General features: G+C 36.8%; 1 protein-coding gene across 4 annotated transcripts in view; it reads left to right on the top strand.

Annotated features, from left to right (window-relative positions):
• LOC149261751 (vacuolar protein sorting-associated protein, putative (DUF1162)) overlaps nucleotides 1-15,967 on the top strand; it is a 528,477-nt gene that overhangs the window by 345,419 nt on the left and 167,091 nt on the right. For 3 of the 4 annotated variants that reach the window (XM_089422755.1, XM_089422751.1, XM_089422743.1), the window contains 14 exons: nucleotides 8,352-8,765; nucleotides 8,852-9,132; nucleotides 9,283-9,371; nucleotides 9,457-9,537; nucleotides 10,327-10,588; nucleotides 10,698-11,123; nucleotides 11,270-11,366; nucleotides 11,517-11,860; nucleotides 12,439-12,558; nucleotides 12,780-12,947; nucleotides 13,124-13,252; nucleotides 13,434-13,523; nucleotides 13,618-13,724; nucleotides 13,803-13,942. In XM_089422755.1, coding sequence (XP_089278881.1) covers nucleotides 8,352-8,765; nucleotides 8,852-9,132; nucleotides 9,283-9,371; nucleotides 9,457-9,537; nucleotides 10,327-10,588; nucleotides 10,698-11,123; nucleotides 11,270-11,366; nucleotides 11,517-11,860; nucleotides 12,439-12,558; nucleotides 12,780-12,947; nucleotides 13,124-13,252; nucleotides 13,434-13,523; nucleotides 13,618-13,724; nucleotides 13,803-13,942 — 2,748 coding nt within the window. Of the gene's footprint in view, nucleotides 1-8,351; nucleotides 8,766-8,851; nucleotides 9,133-9,282; nucleotides 9,372-9,456; nucleotides 9,538-10,326; nucleotides 10,589-10,697; nucleotides 11,124-11,269; nucleotides 11,367-11,516; nucleotides 11,861-12,384; nucleotides 12,559-12,779; nucleotides 12,948-13,123; nucleotides 13,253-13,433; nucleotides 13,524-13,617; nucleotides 13,725-13,802; nucleotides 13,943-15,967 lie in introns of those variants that run through there. The other variant, XM_089422761.1, reaches the window with a different exon arrangement.

Here is a 15,967-nt window from a genome sequence, read left to right as displayed (position 1 = left end):
AAAGCAAATTATACAAGATCTAATGATGCTGGTAAGAAATATGGAAAGCAATCAAACTAGTCTTATCAATGATGTCAAAACTTTATGCACCCACCTAGAAAAACGTAATAGGGAGTTGGAGGTCACACAAAATCAGCATGCTAAGGAAATTGAGGCCATAAAAACTAATTATGAAACAAAAATTAGAATCATGCATAGCAAGATGTCAGTCTTAGAGGAAAATATGGTGACCATGAAAACTGATCATGATAGGGAAATTGACTCTATGCAAAATAAGCTTTTAACCATGGATGAGGAAATGACCATCATGACTTTCAATCATAATAATCAAGTGGCTGACATACAAGCAAATCATAAAGAAGAAATAGATTTTATGCAGCATTGCTTGATGGACATAAAGGAAGTGAATGATAAAGTAATAAAAGACATGCAAGAGCACCATGCCAGACAAATTAGTGTTGTAAAGGTTGAACACTCTAGTCAGATAGATGCATTTAGAATAGAGGTTCAAAGGTTTCAGCAATTGGAAGATGAAAGAAACCAGGTGACATCAATAGATCAGGAGCCTTCTCATGTGCTGCAACCAGATCCATCTTATTATGAGGAGGTTGTTGATTCGATTGAAAGATGGTTAATTGAAGGTGATCCAGACAGACTTAAGAATGATAAAGATCAGATGCGGGCTAAAGAAAGACATATCATGCATACTTCATCTGATAGTTTTGAAACAGAAAGTTCCAGATCATCAGTAATCCATCCTGCCAGAAAGAAGAAGCGCAAGAGGAAGAAGATTAGACGAAGATTTGATGCATCAGACGGCCGTGAGCAGCTTGATTTTCGGATAGGAAGGAATCCTACCATATGCAAAATGGGACATGGTACATCCGACAAGCAGCCGACAGATTTGCCTGAAAGCAGGCAAATGCTCAGTATGCACTATATTGAACACATCTGATGCCCCAGGGCATCCTTTGTATCGTATTCCTAACCCTACTCCTTGTTTTTCCGCATTTTTATTTTTGCCTTAGATAGTTAATAAATGAAGAGCTTTTGTCTTTCCTGTGCTTAATGAATATGCTGATTTTTTTGGGATGGACGCTACTTATTTTTGTGTTGTATGGATGCAGATTCTGGATTCTCACATTCCTGCAAGCAGCAACGTGTCCCCAAGTAGAGCCAGATGTTGACCCCTACTGGTCAACTACCCATGCAGTGCACCCCGTCTTTTCTTGACAAGAAGAAGCAGCACCTGATCAGCATGTCCGTGCCATCCTGCCATCATCAGCAGTTTGATCTTTCTGATTGTAAACCCAGTCTGCATGTATTAACTGTAAATAATCTTAGCAGACATGAAGTCATGTATGTAATTTGCCTAGGTGGACCTAACTTTCTGATGATAATCTACGTCCCGGAAGGTTTTTTGTCTCACCGATCCACGGATCGGCAGAGTTTTCCTTCAAACCTGACCCCAAAGCCGGGATTGATTTTGTCATTAGAACTTTAGGAGAATCCTAGTGTGTTGATCTGCTAGATTATCGTTGTGTCGCAGAGCTGGGTGTTTTGTGAGGGTCTGTATTAAATGGGTTTGTCCCTTAAAGATGTAATTTTGTAAAAGTCATGATGTAATGTATCCTGAGGGTCGAGAAATGTTGTAAATCCCATCATGAGTCCTAGGTCCTAGGTCCTAGGTGATGTTTCCAACGGCTTAGTTTGATGATTCATCTTAAAATGAATTAAAAAATTAAAAATGAATAAAAATAATAAAAAATTAAAAAATGAAGCAAAAACCCTAACTAAATAAAATAATAATATTTTAAGTTAATAAATCGACGGATGAGATCAAGAGATGTCTTGATCCTCATCAGCGGTCGAGATCAGTTCTACATGGATCACCCAAAACTAGCCGTTGGGATCATTTCCTTTATATAGGGTCTTAGGGGGTCATTTCAGATCATCTGATCTGTGAGTCTGGACTGAAAAAGCTCTCTTGTAATCTGATTTTCTGGTTAATAAAAAGACTTTGGGGTTTAAATCGTGTTGGTGTTACTCTTTGGAATTGCTGTGAGATCTTTAATTTTCTGCATATTTCAGTTTTCAGCCATTAATCATAGCTTGTTTTTTGTAGTGTGAGCACAGGTATCTTGTTCACCTGCTAGGGTTTGAGGGCTGCTAGGGTTTCTGAAATAATGGCAGGTATCTCCATTATTTCCTGAGATCTAGCAGCTTTCTCTCTCTCTTTGCTGATGGTTGCTTGAGATGTGCAGGAAAACATTTTTGAAGGAAATTTCGTGGGCGTTCGGGGAAGTTCTCGGCTGAACCAGCCAACTCCCGCAAGCACTTTCTGTGCAGAGCCCAGCTGATTGGCCCTGGGTTAATCTTTTAAGTTTTATTTCGTGTTTTACATTGAGAGATTTTTTTTCTGTTCACAGTGAAGTTCAAAATTTCTGATATTCTGAAAGTATTTCTGCTCTTATTTGCTGAATCTGGCTATTTCAGGGGCCAAAAATCTGTAAATTAGCAGCTGTTCTAGGGTTTTAAATTAGCTGATCTAGGGTTTCAGGTTTTTTACAGTTTTCATTAGGGTTCTGTTTTTCTGTTGCAGGTATAGGGTTTTGTCGTTTTTGTAATTGCAGGACTGCCGACACACAGTGCACAAGCAGCAGATTTCAACACGAACACCAGTTTTCAGCGTGGACGACAAGGGAGAGTCCATCGATTTACAGTCTTGTATGCTGCTCCACGCTGTTCCATACACCGCACGCACATTTTCTTGGACTGTTTGTGATGAATATCAGCTAGGAAGGGCTCTCCACGTTGTTCTGCCCGCGATCGCAGAGATTACGCCTGCAAGACTTATACAAATTCTTCCACGCTGTGGCCTCACGTATATGCCCATTGTCAAGGAAAAAGAATCGAGAAACGAAATAGATCGGGCTGTCTTGTATATGCGTAGCCGTCAACGTTTGGAGTTTATTTTGCTGCGTACCATGAAAAATGTGACTGTGCGATTTGGCTCAAACTTCATTCACATAGACGGGTTAACCAGATAACTATTTGAAGTTTCTTGCTATAATCGCATCAGAGGACGCGTGCTCAACCCACACGGGGATACCTTCAGCGTATGCTTATCTGGAACGAAACAGTCAAATTCTTGCATATATGCATTGGTAGCAGAGGCTGCGGTACCCATAACTTGCGTGTTGAAGCCGTAAGGATTTGGTCATCGCCAGAGGTCGTATTCCATTGTAAATGCGTGGCTGCAGGGTATTACGTTTCCAGCAAATCCATGGACTCCAGATACGCTCAACGTAAGTTCGATTTTTTTTAAAAAAAGCGCTGAAGGCAAAGCGTATCCGTCAATCATTGCGGCTGTGCTTTCCACCATACCCAAACCCGTGAGGCCAGGTTTATTCAGCGAATTTTCTCAACGAGATTGTGTGAATGCGTCCAGCCTCCAGCGTTAAACAATTTTGGCGTTCTATTCATGTGAAAGCCATTAAATGTTAACCATTTAACGCCAATCCGAGCAGATCGAAATAGTTCAATGCGGTTTTCAGACTAGCTACCCAGCGTTTTGAGTTTTCCCTTTGCAATTCACGCTTGGGCATGGGTTACGGTACTTATTTTCTTCATCGGATGTGATCGTTTATGGTTCCGTCTGCAAACCCTCAGGTAAGCTTCAAAACCAATCCGCATTTTGTCCGCCGCTCAGCAGGTAAGTCGAGATTTTTTTTGTGGTAATATAATGTGTTTTGGGGTTGTATATACTTACGTAGGTCATACAGTCATATGGTAGCGTAGTTTAGTTTTGATTTAGTTTAAAGTTTTATTTTTTTTATTTTTTGTATATATATATATATATATAGTTAGATTTAAATGTTAGGATTTTAGACTTAGATCTAAATTCGATTTTAAATTAGATTTTTTCTTTGACTTGGTTTTAAAATATAAAAAAAAAAAAAAAGGAGGAAATGCGATTAGGTTTTATGACTTTTAGGTTTAAAGTTTAAATTTTGAATTTAGTTTTATTTTTAATGTAGCTTAGTTTTAGATTAATGGTTACATTTCATTTTTTTTAATTTTTGTTTATAAAAAAAAAAAAAAAAATGATTTTAATTAGAGTTTTTTTTTTATTTTATTTTTGTATTAGTTAGATTTCAAATTTTCATTTTTTAGATTTTATATTAAAAAAAAAAAAAAAATAATAATAATTGAAAAGCATAAAATATTTTGTGGAAAGTTATTTTGCCAGATTCAGTGGTTTTTTCACGTTATATCTTTATTGCTGAGATCTAAAGTTTTCAAGCCGAGATGCAAAATCGATATTTGGTTAATGGTTTATAATTCTCGTGGTATTTTAAAGCATTCATCTTTTCGAATTTTCAGTTGCCAGATATCGTTTTGAGCATTATGATTTAGCCGATGATAGATGATTGCTGTTCATGGTTCATGTCTCTATATCATTTAACAAGTAATCATTTAAACATTGACTCCACAAGGCACTGGTCTGCAATTAAATCTCTAAATCCATCAAGCCCTTTTATCATCGTATCTCGTGTCTCCCAACCAACTGGTCGACAGTTGGTCTCATCACCTCACAGGGTCTACCCCCCTTAGCCACGGGAGACAGGCTTAAACGGAGGGATCGGGGATCAGAGTGACAGCCCCCGATCTGAGCGTTGTCGTGTCAATCCGCGCGACAACACTACCCAAAGAGACCAACGAACATATAGTTGTATACCTTGTTGTCGGAGAAAATGTCTCTTTATAATCAATGCCTTCCTATTGAGAGAAGCCCCTAGCCACAAATCTTTCCTTATATTTATCAATACTTCCATCTGTTGCATGTTTAATCTTGTAGAGCCACTTGGAAGTTACCACAGATTTGTCTTCAGGCCTACACACGATCTCCCAAACTCCATTTTTCATTATCAATGATACTCCTCATTCATGGCATCCTTCCATTCTTGGTGTGTGACAACTTCTTCAAAGGTGGATGGCTCTTCTTCTATCAATTTCGTCATATAGGTTGCATACCCAGAATATCATTTGGGCTTCTTGGTTTCCCTAAATGTGCCTTGAACTGCTGCATGACCTTCTGCATAAAGTAGTGTAGACTTAAACCAATTAGGTCTCTTTCTAGTTTTGGGGATTACCACAGGTTGTATAGATTCATTGGGATATTCATTTTCATGATTGGATTCTTCTTCTGCCCTTGTAACTTCCTATTCAAATATTAGAAGTTCTTCATCATCAGAGTCCATAAGAAAATCCTTTGATTTGTTGAATGCAATACTTTTGTCAATTATCACATCTCGATTGACTTCTATTCTATGTTCTTCCTTTATGTAGATCCTATAGGCCTTAGAAGAGTTATTGTAGCCATTAAATGTTCCCTTCATGCCTGATGGATCCAACTTCTTTCTCTTGTCCTTAGGTATATGAATATAGACAGGACAACCAAAAATTCGGAGATGATCCACACTTGGTTTCTTCCCAGTGAATACTTCTTTAGGAGTCATGTTATCTAGTGACCTGTGGGGACTTCGATTTTGTATGTATACAACTGTCTTCGTAGCTTCACCCCACAAAAATTTCGGTAAATCTTGATCATGTAGCATAGCTTTTACACTTTCTTCAATGGACCGATTCTTTCGTTCTGCAACTCCATTTTGTTCGGGATTATATGGGACTATCAACTCCCTCTTAATCCTAGACTCCTTACAGAAGGCTATAATTTCCTTGGATGTGTATTCTCCTCCATTATCAAACCTTAATATCTTGATTCTTCTTTTTGTAAGGTTCTATACTTCAGCTTTGAATCCTGGAAATTTGGTAAATTACTAAATACTTCATCTTTGGATTTCATTAAGTAAACCCAAGTTTTCCTTGAATGGTCATCTATAAATGTGGCATAATATAGATGACCTCCAAGTGATTTAGGAGTCATAAGAACAGAAACATCAAAATGAATAAGTTCCAAGATTTCTTTTGACCTTGAAGCACTGCTTCCAAATGGTCTCTTGGTGTTCTTACCCAATGCACATCTCTTGCATACTCCATCATGATCTTTCAATTCAGGGATTCCATCTACTATTGAATTTTGGGTTAGAAGGATTTTGAAGTGGAGATGACCGAATATTCTATGCCAAAGTTCACATGGGCTGATTTCAATGTGAACTAAAGCTTGAGCAAGGGGAGTTAGCAGTCTGTAAAGTCTTCCTTCACGAATTCCAATCATTCTTGCATTTTCTATGCTTGAATTTTTACCCCATACTACAACTTTTCCATCAATGAAAGCCACTCTATCACCTTTATCTTCTAGACTTGAAATGGAAGGTAAATTCTTATGCAACCCTAGATCAAATAGGATGTTGTTGAGATGAATATTTCCTCCATTATCCAGCTCTAGTGGGGTTGATCTAATTCCTCTCACATGATACCTCTTATTATCACCAAGCTCTACAAAGTAAGAGGACTTTCCTTTTGACAGTGTTTTTAGTTGCTTGTGATGGCCGGTCATATGTCTTGATGCTCCACTATCGATCACCCAAATGCTCTCATCTTGAAATGTGCCAGTGAGTGCTGAGAAGAGTCCTTCGTCCTTTGTCTTGATCACTTCCTTCTTTGGAGTAAATAGAAGATTCCATACTTCTTTGAAGCCCTTCTTGAGATGACTTGCTACCTTTGAACACTTCTTTAGAAACTTCTTTAGTGTAGTAGAGATCTTCATAACGCCCTTAGCCAACCTTAGCTCTGATACCATGTTGAGAAATATATAGGGCGATGAGTAGAGTGATTTCTATTTTTCTTCATAATTGCTTGTGATCTCTTTTTACTTTTTCTTACTTATTAACTTCTTTACTTGTTATTATGTTTGTATATCATCAAAAAACTACCAAAACAAGAAGAACAAGAACACATAATGTAGTATGCAAGCCAAGGCCAAAACCTCTTCACTTGAGAGGTAAAGCCAGAAATCTCCTCTTCTCTTCTTATAGATTCTTCAATTGACGAATTCCAAGACCTCTAGACCATGCCCAATACCCTCCAAGAACAAGTCCAACCCTTCCGAATGATATGCTTCCTTTTTTCCAAGTCAAACCTAGTCAAATCTCTTCCAGCAACACAACTTTGACCCCCAACTTCAGAATTTCGGCCTCTACTATAGGTCCGAAATACTCGGCCCTCCCAGCAGTAGTTATTGCCACATGTGTGAGCTTATTTTGGCCTCCCAAGACTTCTTCAGACCTTCCCTTGGCTTTCTCCTTCTTCTGGTGCTTGAGAATGGCCTAATGTGACCTTCACTGACTTTCTTTCTCATCCTTATTCAAGATCGAACTTGCAGAAGAAAAACCCTAGACCAGCAGTAGAAAACCTAGCCTTCCTTCGCACATGCGAGAGAGAAATAGCCCAGAAACAAGTCTTCTTTGTCCTCTTCCTTCTTCGATGCCTTCTTCTTCTTCCTCCTTTGCTTGAATGAGTGAGTAATAAATATCTTCCAAGGACGTCAAGTTCCCTCCTTTATATAGGCTTCTTAAGGTGGACATGGCTCCTCAAATTAGGCCGACTTCCCAGCTGTTAGGCCGACTTGGCCTTGAAGGGTGTTTTGACACTTTTAATGACAAATAATTTTCATTACAAGTTACAATGTGCCCGATGGGATCTTCAACTTATGGCAATGACGTTTTTGACTTCTCCTCGGACAAATCGTAGAAGCACTCAATGGGTGCTTGACGTCTAAAATAAAAGACCTTGAACATGAAACCCATGCTCCAAAAATAATAATAATAATTTTTCTTTCATTTTACTATATACAAGAATCAAAAGCACATTTCATATTTACGAAGACCGAACCTAGTTACACATTTTTCAACACGTAATCCTTACAGATAGCAGACTAGAAGTGATGTGTATCTGTGAAGTGGAATACAGTTGATGAGGATAATATTCAATGAATAATGCCACAAAGACATGAAGAATGCCACAAAGACATAAATTTAGGAAATAGGTTTTAGTTGTAATATAATAATCGCACAGTATGTCAAATGAAGTCAAACATATAGTATATAAGGTCATGTTTATCTGATGGAGAGTATAGAGTTTGGTTTCAAGAATGACAGCTTATCTAGAAGTACACTATGAACACTTCTCATTGAGAATTGCTTGTATTAATAGCTTGAATAAAAAATTTGCATAAACTTTTATTGCAGATGACTTCAAAAGGTTAGTCTTATATTCAAGGCTTTGTGGAAATTGTTCTCTTCTATTTGGATTTGTAGGGCAACATGACATTGGATGTGATTTCATGCTTCTCACCCATACTTCTATGTTTTTATATGTTGTTCCAGGAAATTACCTTCTCTGTGTTAGGCCTGTAAATGATGAAGCATCCTTTGCAGATGGTGAAATATCTCCTTCCTTTGAGTGGTCAGATGATTTGAAAGGTGTAAAAGCTGTTCGTATTTCAGGACTTTTTGACAAATTAAGTTATCACATGAAGCAGACATTTTATGGTCAAAATGCAGAGTCAGGCTTTAGCATGATTCATTGTGGCCTAAATAGCGTGGGTACAAAGCCTAAGGATCTTTATTTCCTAGTCAGAACCACAAAAAGAAAAGTGGGAACACTCTATACTCCTGAGCATCCAAAGCCACAGTCCCAGATATTTGCTTGGCAACAGCAGGATATCTTGATCTTGCCGACCATTCAAGTGTCCAATCTTCTGGAAATGAAGATTGCAGTGACATCAAGTGATCATTTAGGTAACATCATTTGTGGAGGCATTGGTGCAAAATTTCCTTTTTTTCCCTATTTTCCTGAGTTTCTCATTTTGTGATCTTTTCTACAGAGACAAACTCAGGAGAGATATCTGAACAATGTGGTGGCAATCATGCAATTCTTGAGGGTGGACAGAAAAAATACATGTATTCAGATCTTAGTAAGCTTTTTTTGACAGTAACTCTCTATGATCTGAAACAAACGAGCAGTCCAATAAATGCTGGTGACTGGGGAAAGTTTTCAAACAAATCTAAAGGGGAACTGCATGATCTCGATATAGAGTTGGATTTTGGGGATGGAAAACACATTGCTATGTTAAGGTTATCACGAGGAGATATGGGACATTTAGAGGTAAGCATATTCAATGTACACATTTTTTCATCAAATTATGTCATTGTTTATATGTAGTGCAGCACAGTGTGCATTGTGAATCGTGATCACTTTGAGCAATTATTAACAAGGGTCAATATCCCTCTTGTGCCCGTTCCTGAAATTCTGCAGGTTATCATTTTTACCCGATATGCACTTCAAAATGATACTGGTATGCCACTCATTTGCTGGGCCTCCCAACAGGAGTCCTTCTTTATGTGGTAAGTCATGATTGACCTTAGTTTGTTTCATCTAGTACTAGTGCTTGAATTTTGGGTTCAATATTAATCTTTACTTTTGGTATAGGAAAAGGAATGATAAACAAACTCGTGAATCAGGCAACATAATTCCTCTCAATCCTATGTCCAGAATTTCGTGGTTTGAGAAGTAAGTATCATTCTAGTATTTGTCTCATGGTGGCAGTCATCTATCTTGATTCTATATTGATTCTTTACCGATTCTTGTTTTTTTTTACTTCTTGTGTTAAGCCTTCAACATTTTCAGAATCAGTTATTGCCCCTGATAAGTTTTGTACTTCTTTTAAACTTTAGCATGGCATGGCAAAGTAATTTGTGAATTGTTTTTTCCTGTAACATGGGAGTAGGCATTTTGGATGCATTAAGAATTTTTATTTATTCGCTGCAGTGGTTTTTTGGTAGTAATTGAACACTTTTTCAAATAGTGTATTTTGTATGTTACAAGAATGCCTGGCTGGGGGAAATTTCCATCTCTCCGATCACGGGGATGACTTTACTTCGTAATATCTAGGAGGCAACTTGCATCTGGAAATGCATTGTCAGCTTCTTACAGAATAAGGTTTTACTCTGGGGTTTATCTCTCATTTTTTAGTGGGGTCGTGAAAGGTCCACTATGGTTAAGAGAAATGCCTAACTCTAAAAAGCTGAAATCTGGGACTATTTTTCTTATTTTTTAGGAAAACCTATAAAATCCATAACTTAAAACTAAAACTGAAAAGTTAAATGCTAGTTATTTTGTTTGCAGTTTCCAAAGTTATTGAAATGCCCTGTTTCAGAAACCATCCCTGTTCAAGATTTGTTTTGTTTCCCCATTTCAACAATCTAGTGTTACTATGTACATTTGACATGAAAAAGAACTTTGATTCTTGAAGGGGTCATCCTGAATATTGTGATTAATGTTATTTCATTTATTTGACAGGCATGACAAGATACTCATTCGGAGAGTGGGAGAAAAAGCAATTGCATCATTACTAGATTTGGAAAATTTCTCTGGCTTCATGGAAATTAGTTTAGTAGTTCAGGAAGAAACTAGTTTCAAGGACATAGTGAAGATGGGTATTAATTCCCAGTTGTCTTCATCCAAACGCTTGGAACCAACACATACTATTTGTCTTGTCCCAAGATATATTGCTCTGAATCAATCAAGTGAGAACATTTTGGTCTGTCAATGTGATATGCAGGTTAGTTTATAGGTCAAAGCTATTGGAGTTTATGCCATTGATTGTTACAGAGAACATTTCCTAACTTGCATTGATACTTTTCTGTCTTCATGACACACTCTTTGTAAAGGAAACTGCGAATGCTGTGACAGCACTCAACCCTGGACAGGAAGCTATTCTTCATATGAAAATCTTGGCGGGTGAAGAAAAAGTGGTTTGTCCCAGGGATAACATTTTCAACATGCGCAGAGTTTCAGGGATGGATTCCTCATTATTTGTTCAATTTTCTTTGAAGGAACCTGGATGGAGCTGGTCTGGACCAATCTGTTCTGCTTCTTTGGGGCGCTTCTTTCTGAAAATGAGAAGTTGCTCGAATAGTCATGACAATTCTCAATTAGAAAGCTCCCAGGAGAAGAGGAAACCACGTTTTGCAGTTGTTGATGTCAAAGAAGAAGGAAGTAAATTGATCATGCACTTTCAAATGCAATCTCCTGAAATTTTACCATATCGAATAGTTAACGGTCTTCACAAAGCATCAATTCAATTTCATCAAAAGGTGTGAGATTTCCTCTATAGTTTTGAAAATAGGAGGTGAAAAGGATGCTATAAGATATTTCTAGTTGGAAAAGGAGTAATTTTAGTGTTTCATTGGAAGCTTTAATTGTAAATGATGTTTAAATGGACTCGGTTTGGAAATTACAGGAGTTAACAGAAACGGATACTTTAGAGCCTGGTGCCACTGTAGGTTATGTTTGGGATAACCTAAATTTACCACATATGCTCTTTGTACAAGTGGCAGGTAAAATATAATTTTGCTTGGTTATATTCTCAGTAGGACTGACTAAGGTTTCGACACATTTGTTTGAAACGGTTGTCCTTGAGCAGGTCAAAAGTTCAAAGCCATTTTCAGTGTCCAACTTGCTAATTTGAACTGTAATTATATCTTCAGGCACCCAGCTTCAGCGAGAAATAAGTTTAGACAAGTTGGAATCATGTAAGCATTTCTATAAAAACAGGCAAAGTGGAGGAGTTGGCTTGTCGCTTCTATCTGGTGATCACCTAGAAAATATAGCACGGTATAGAGGTAATGATGACAGATTAACAGATGAAGTGGATTTTTCAAAGGTGGTATATGAAGTTTATGCAGATGGGCCAACCAGAGTTTTGTGGGTTTATGAAGCCCATGAGAGTCACAAGAAAAGAGATCGGTTATCTCAAAATCAAATTCCATATACCAAGATTGATTGTAAGGTTTCACATCTGGGAATCAGCCTTCTTGAACGAGGAAAGCAGGTTATACTATCCCATACATAGCCATAGGACTTTTAGTGCACAGAATATTTCTTCTTTCTTACGAACTTCCACATTGCAGATCACTTTGGTAAAACTATCTGTCGGACGTGCATCTTAGAAAATTGTAGAGAGAAAATGTAACTTTTCATGAGTTCATTCTGGAAAGGTCCTTGGACCTTAATCGTCTGAAAATTGTATTCATGGAACTTTTAAAGTTTTTTTTTTTTTCTGAATAATGCATATATTTGTCAATAAAGTGAATTGTGTTGCTTTAAGTCCTTTTGACCCTGCACAATTATAATGAGGCTTCATTCTCAAGTTCCACTTCCTATAATGGTCGTTGAAATGTTCATTTGAAAATTATTCTTTAGTTGCAAATTTGATTCATTTTGCATTAAAAATTATCATGGCTTGCATTCTATATGCAAGTAGCGGGTGGCAATTTTGATTCAAATCAGTCCATGTATGGCATGCTTTGCATTCATATGTAGTAATCTTAAGACCATGTTTTATTGATGAAACAGTGATTATTACTTTTTTCATGGGAATATCTAATATCAAGCAATGTCCACTGGCAGCAACTGGAGGTTCCAAATGTTAATAATTGCTACACTCCTATAATATTCGTAAAATTCAGAAGCATAGCGCTAGAGTTCATTATTACAAGAAAGCATACACTATGCTCCTTCAATGTTGAGGTATTTCTTCCAGCATGTGTTTAAAATGTCTAATGAGATTCTCATGCTGACTAATGGTTTTAGAAATGTATGTCAATTGAATTTAATGTTTTAATGTTGTCTACTTATTTATGTTGGTCAGAATATGAAGAATAATAGATCAATCTCTGTGTTGTAATCTTTTTAATGTTTAAAATGAATGATCAGATACACGTGAGAAATTTGAAATCTTTTTTGTCCAGAAATTCGTAGTTGAAGAAAAGTGGCACGGTGCTCCCTTCACAGCAATGTTGAGGGTCCGGGGGCAGGATTACTTTCAAAGGGATGAACATGTGCTACACATGTTCCTTATTGTTTCTAATAATACGTCCAATCCCAACCAAGTAAAGTACTCATCTGTTGTTCTACAGGTATGAACACACAATATAATACAGACAAAAAAACCAATGAGAAATTTATTTGCCTCTTCATCCATGGATGAAAGTTTTTGTGCACATTTAGGAACACGTAGGAATACTTATACTGCACAAAAAGGTTTTGTTACTAGATTTTCAGAAAATACTGATTTAAGCCTTATTCTTGGCAGGCTCTTGATTTGCATCTTGATGAAGATACATTAATGAAGCTGGTGCCTTTCTACCGGTCTTCTCTAGCGGACTCAATCACTCCTCATAGAGCGATTTATTTTGAACACTTTGAAATCCACCCAATTAAGGTGTGTTACATATTTTTCATTCCTAAGTAATCTGGCAATAAAATGCCCATGCATTTCCTCCTGACACTTTCATGAAATATAAGATTCATGTATTTCAGAGAAAAATGAGTTGAAAAACATGTGTGGTGCTGGTTTAGTTGTTTTCTAAAGAGTGAAAGGAAATTATTTTCCACCATTACAGATTGTTGCAAGCTTTCTTCCAGGACACCCACGTGCAAATTATACATCAGCCCAGGAAACATTGCGGGCATTTTTGCATTCTATTATAAAGGTAGTACCATATTGAGTCTACACGAGTCTGCCAATTATTTTCTGTTGTGTTTTTATCAATACAGTGTCCATGACCATTAATTTCAATTATTCAGATACCAGCTGTTAAGGGCACTGTTGTGGAGCTTAATGGTCTTCTTCTTTCACATGCCTTGATGACATTCCATCAACTGGCCATCAAATGTGCTCAGCATTATTCATGGTGAATATGATTTTTCAAGTTCTTTTTTATATGTATTTTATTTCATTACCTACTGATATCTCAAGGAAATCACTGCAGGTATATGATGAGGGCAATATATATTGCTAAAGGAAGTCAACTCTTACCACCTTCGTTTGTTTCTCTCTTTGATGACTCGGCATCTACATCTTTTGATTTTTTCATTGATCCATCTGATCATCTTCAAACTTTCACAAAAGGTATCACCATCTTGTTGTGTACTTAAACACAACCTTTCTATCTGTGAAAGTAAATGTATGTTTGTGAGCTATGCCATATGTAAACTTATAGTTTGTAATAATGTTTTACTCTTTAGTCCATTGATGTTTTATACAAGGCCATTATGTCAAATAAGTTATTAAATAGATTACTAGTGTGTTTATAATTGATTAGCTAAATAAGACTCTAATTACTGCATAAAGGTAACTCTGGCTGCAATTTAGGTCTTCATTTTCTCATTTGTATAAATAAGAGCTTTCCCGCTCTACTGATCAATCTTAGATATTAATGAAATACTATATTTCTTCTCAATATTGAATCTAGATCTTGTATTTCATAACTGTTCCTCCAACATTTGGAATTACAGGTACATTCCATCTTTGGGTCTGTTGATGACCCCACTTTGGTAAATGCTCGTGTTCTGGAATATCTCCTTGTTCTTTATATTGTATTCATTCCAGTGTTGATAATATCGGTATCGGCAACATATCGGCGAGGGTCCAGAAAACATCTTATCGGCAATATTAGCGAAAATATTGGCGAAATATCGACAAATACCGGCAAGCATAAAAAATGCATAATATATTCTTTCTTTTTTTTCAGATTTTTAAACATATAAAGCAATAACAACATGAAATAAACACATTGGCACATAAATATGAAGAAAGCACTGATATATATGATGCAATGTTGCGAAAATCGCGATTGGGATTAAATTGGCAAGGGTCTGAAATTGGGAAAAAATCATAAAAATTGGGATAAAATTGGTAAAATCGGAAAAAAAAATCGGCAAAATTAAAAAAATACAAAAATCAAGTTTTTTTCCGAAAAAATCGTGATTTTTTTAAAAAAATCGGGAATAAATCACGATTTTTTCAAAATGAAAATATCATTGATTTAATCATTTCAGCGAAAAAATTGTGATTAAATCGTGATTTTCGCAACACTAATATGATGTCAAATAGAAATGATACATCAAAGGCGATACCAAATCCTGCTGATCCGTGATAATTGTCCAATCAAGGACTCAAATGTGGAGAACCAATACAAAATAACATCACATATATAAAAGTATCTCATCATCATGAGTTATATGTAGCAAAACAAATAAAACTAGCAACTATCTATCTGAAACCACTGCCTTCTCCCCCTTTTACGGGAAAACATGATGGGTTGTTTGTCAGGCCTTCCCCTAGTAGTAGAAGGCCCTAGCCCTGCCCCTGCACCTAATGTCAAATAATCAGTGCTACGTATGGAGCTGTTCTCTCCTATATCTATAGAAGATGGTGTTGATGTTGAAGGTCCCACAGTCTCCTCCTCCTCCTCTGACTCATGCTCCTCCTCTGACTCATGCTCCTCCTCCTCGTGCTGCTGCTACTGCTCCTCCTCCTCCTCTTACTGTCCCTTTTCTAATGAATCATCTGACTCTAACCATGAAGGTGACTCCTCCAAGATAGGCTCCTCAGACTCCACCCTCCATGGCGACAATACATCAATATTGTCTAACGAAATGGCATCTAGATCCATTGGTGCTTCTATTTGCTTGACTCGAAGTCGGATATTGTAATGCACATACTCTAAGTCATTGAGGCTTGTGAACTCCAACCTGTAAGAGTGCCAAAAAAACTAATGAGTCTTGACTCTTGACTCTTGACACTTGAAGGTCATAAATTAAAAATTAAAAATTACAATAAGTGTAATTGCTCAACTGAAGGCTAGAGCTCAAAGTTATACCTGTTGCGCTTTTTTGCATTTATTTTCTCAAATACACTCCAATTGCGCTCACACCCTAAAGAGCTACATGTTTAACTCAAGATTCTTATGGCCAATTTCTGCAAATTTGGTGCCCTTGCACCATAGCTTCGCCACCAAATATCTACAACAAAATAAAGAAATAAAAAATTCAAAAACTTAAAACATAATTAAACTTTCAAATAAAAGTTACATAATTGAATTTTAAAATCTAGAATTCAAAGTAAGGAAATTCTAATTTCTAATGAGTAATG

This window comes from Pinus tabuliformis, chromosome 6, assembly GCF_031772625.1.
Source record: "Pinus tabuliformis cultivar Carrire ecotype Pingquan chromosome 6, CPIR1, whole genome shotgun sequence".
Classification (NCBI taxonomy): Eukaryota; Viridiplantae; Streptophyta; class Pinopsida; order Pinales; family Pinaceae; genus Pinus; species Pinus tabuliformis.
This window is presented reverse-complemented; position numbering and strand designations above follow the sequence as displayed.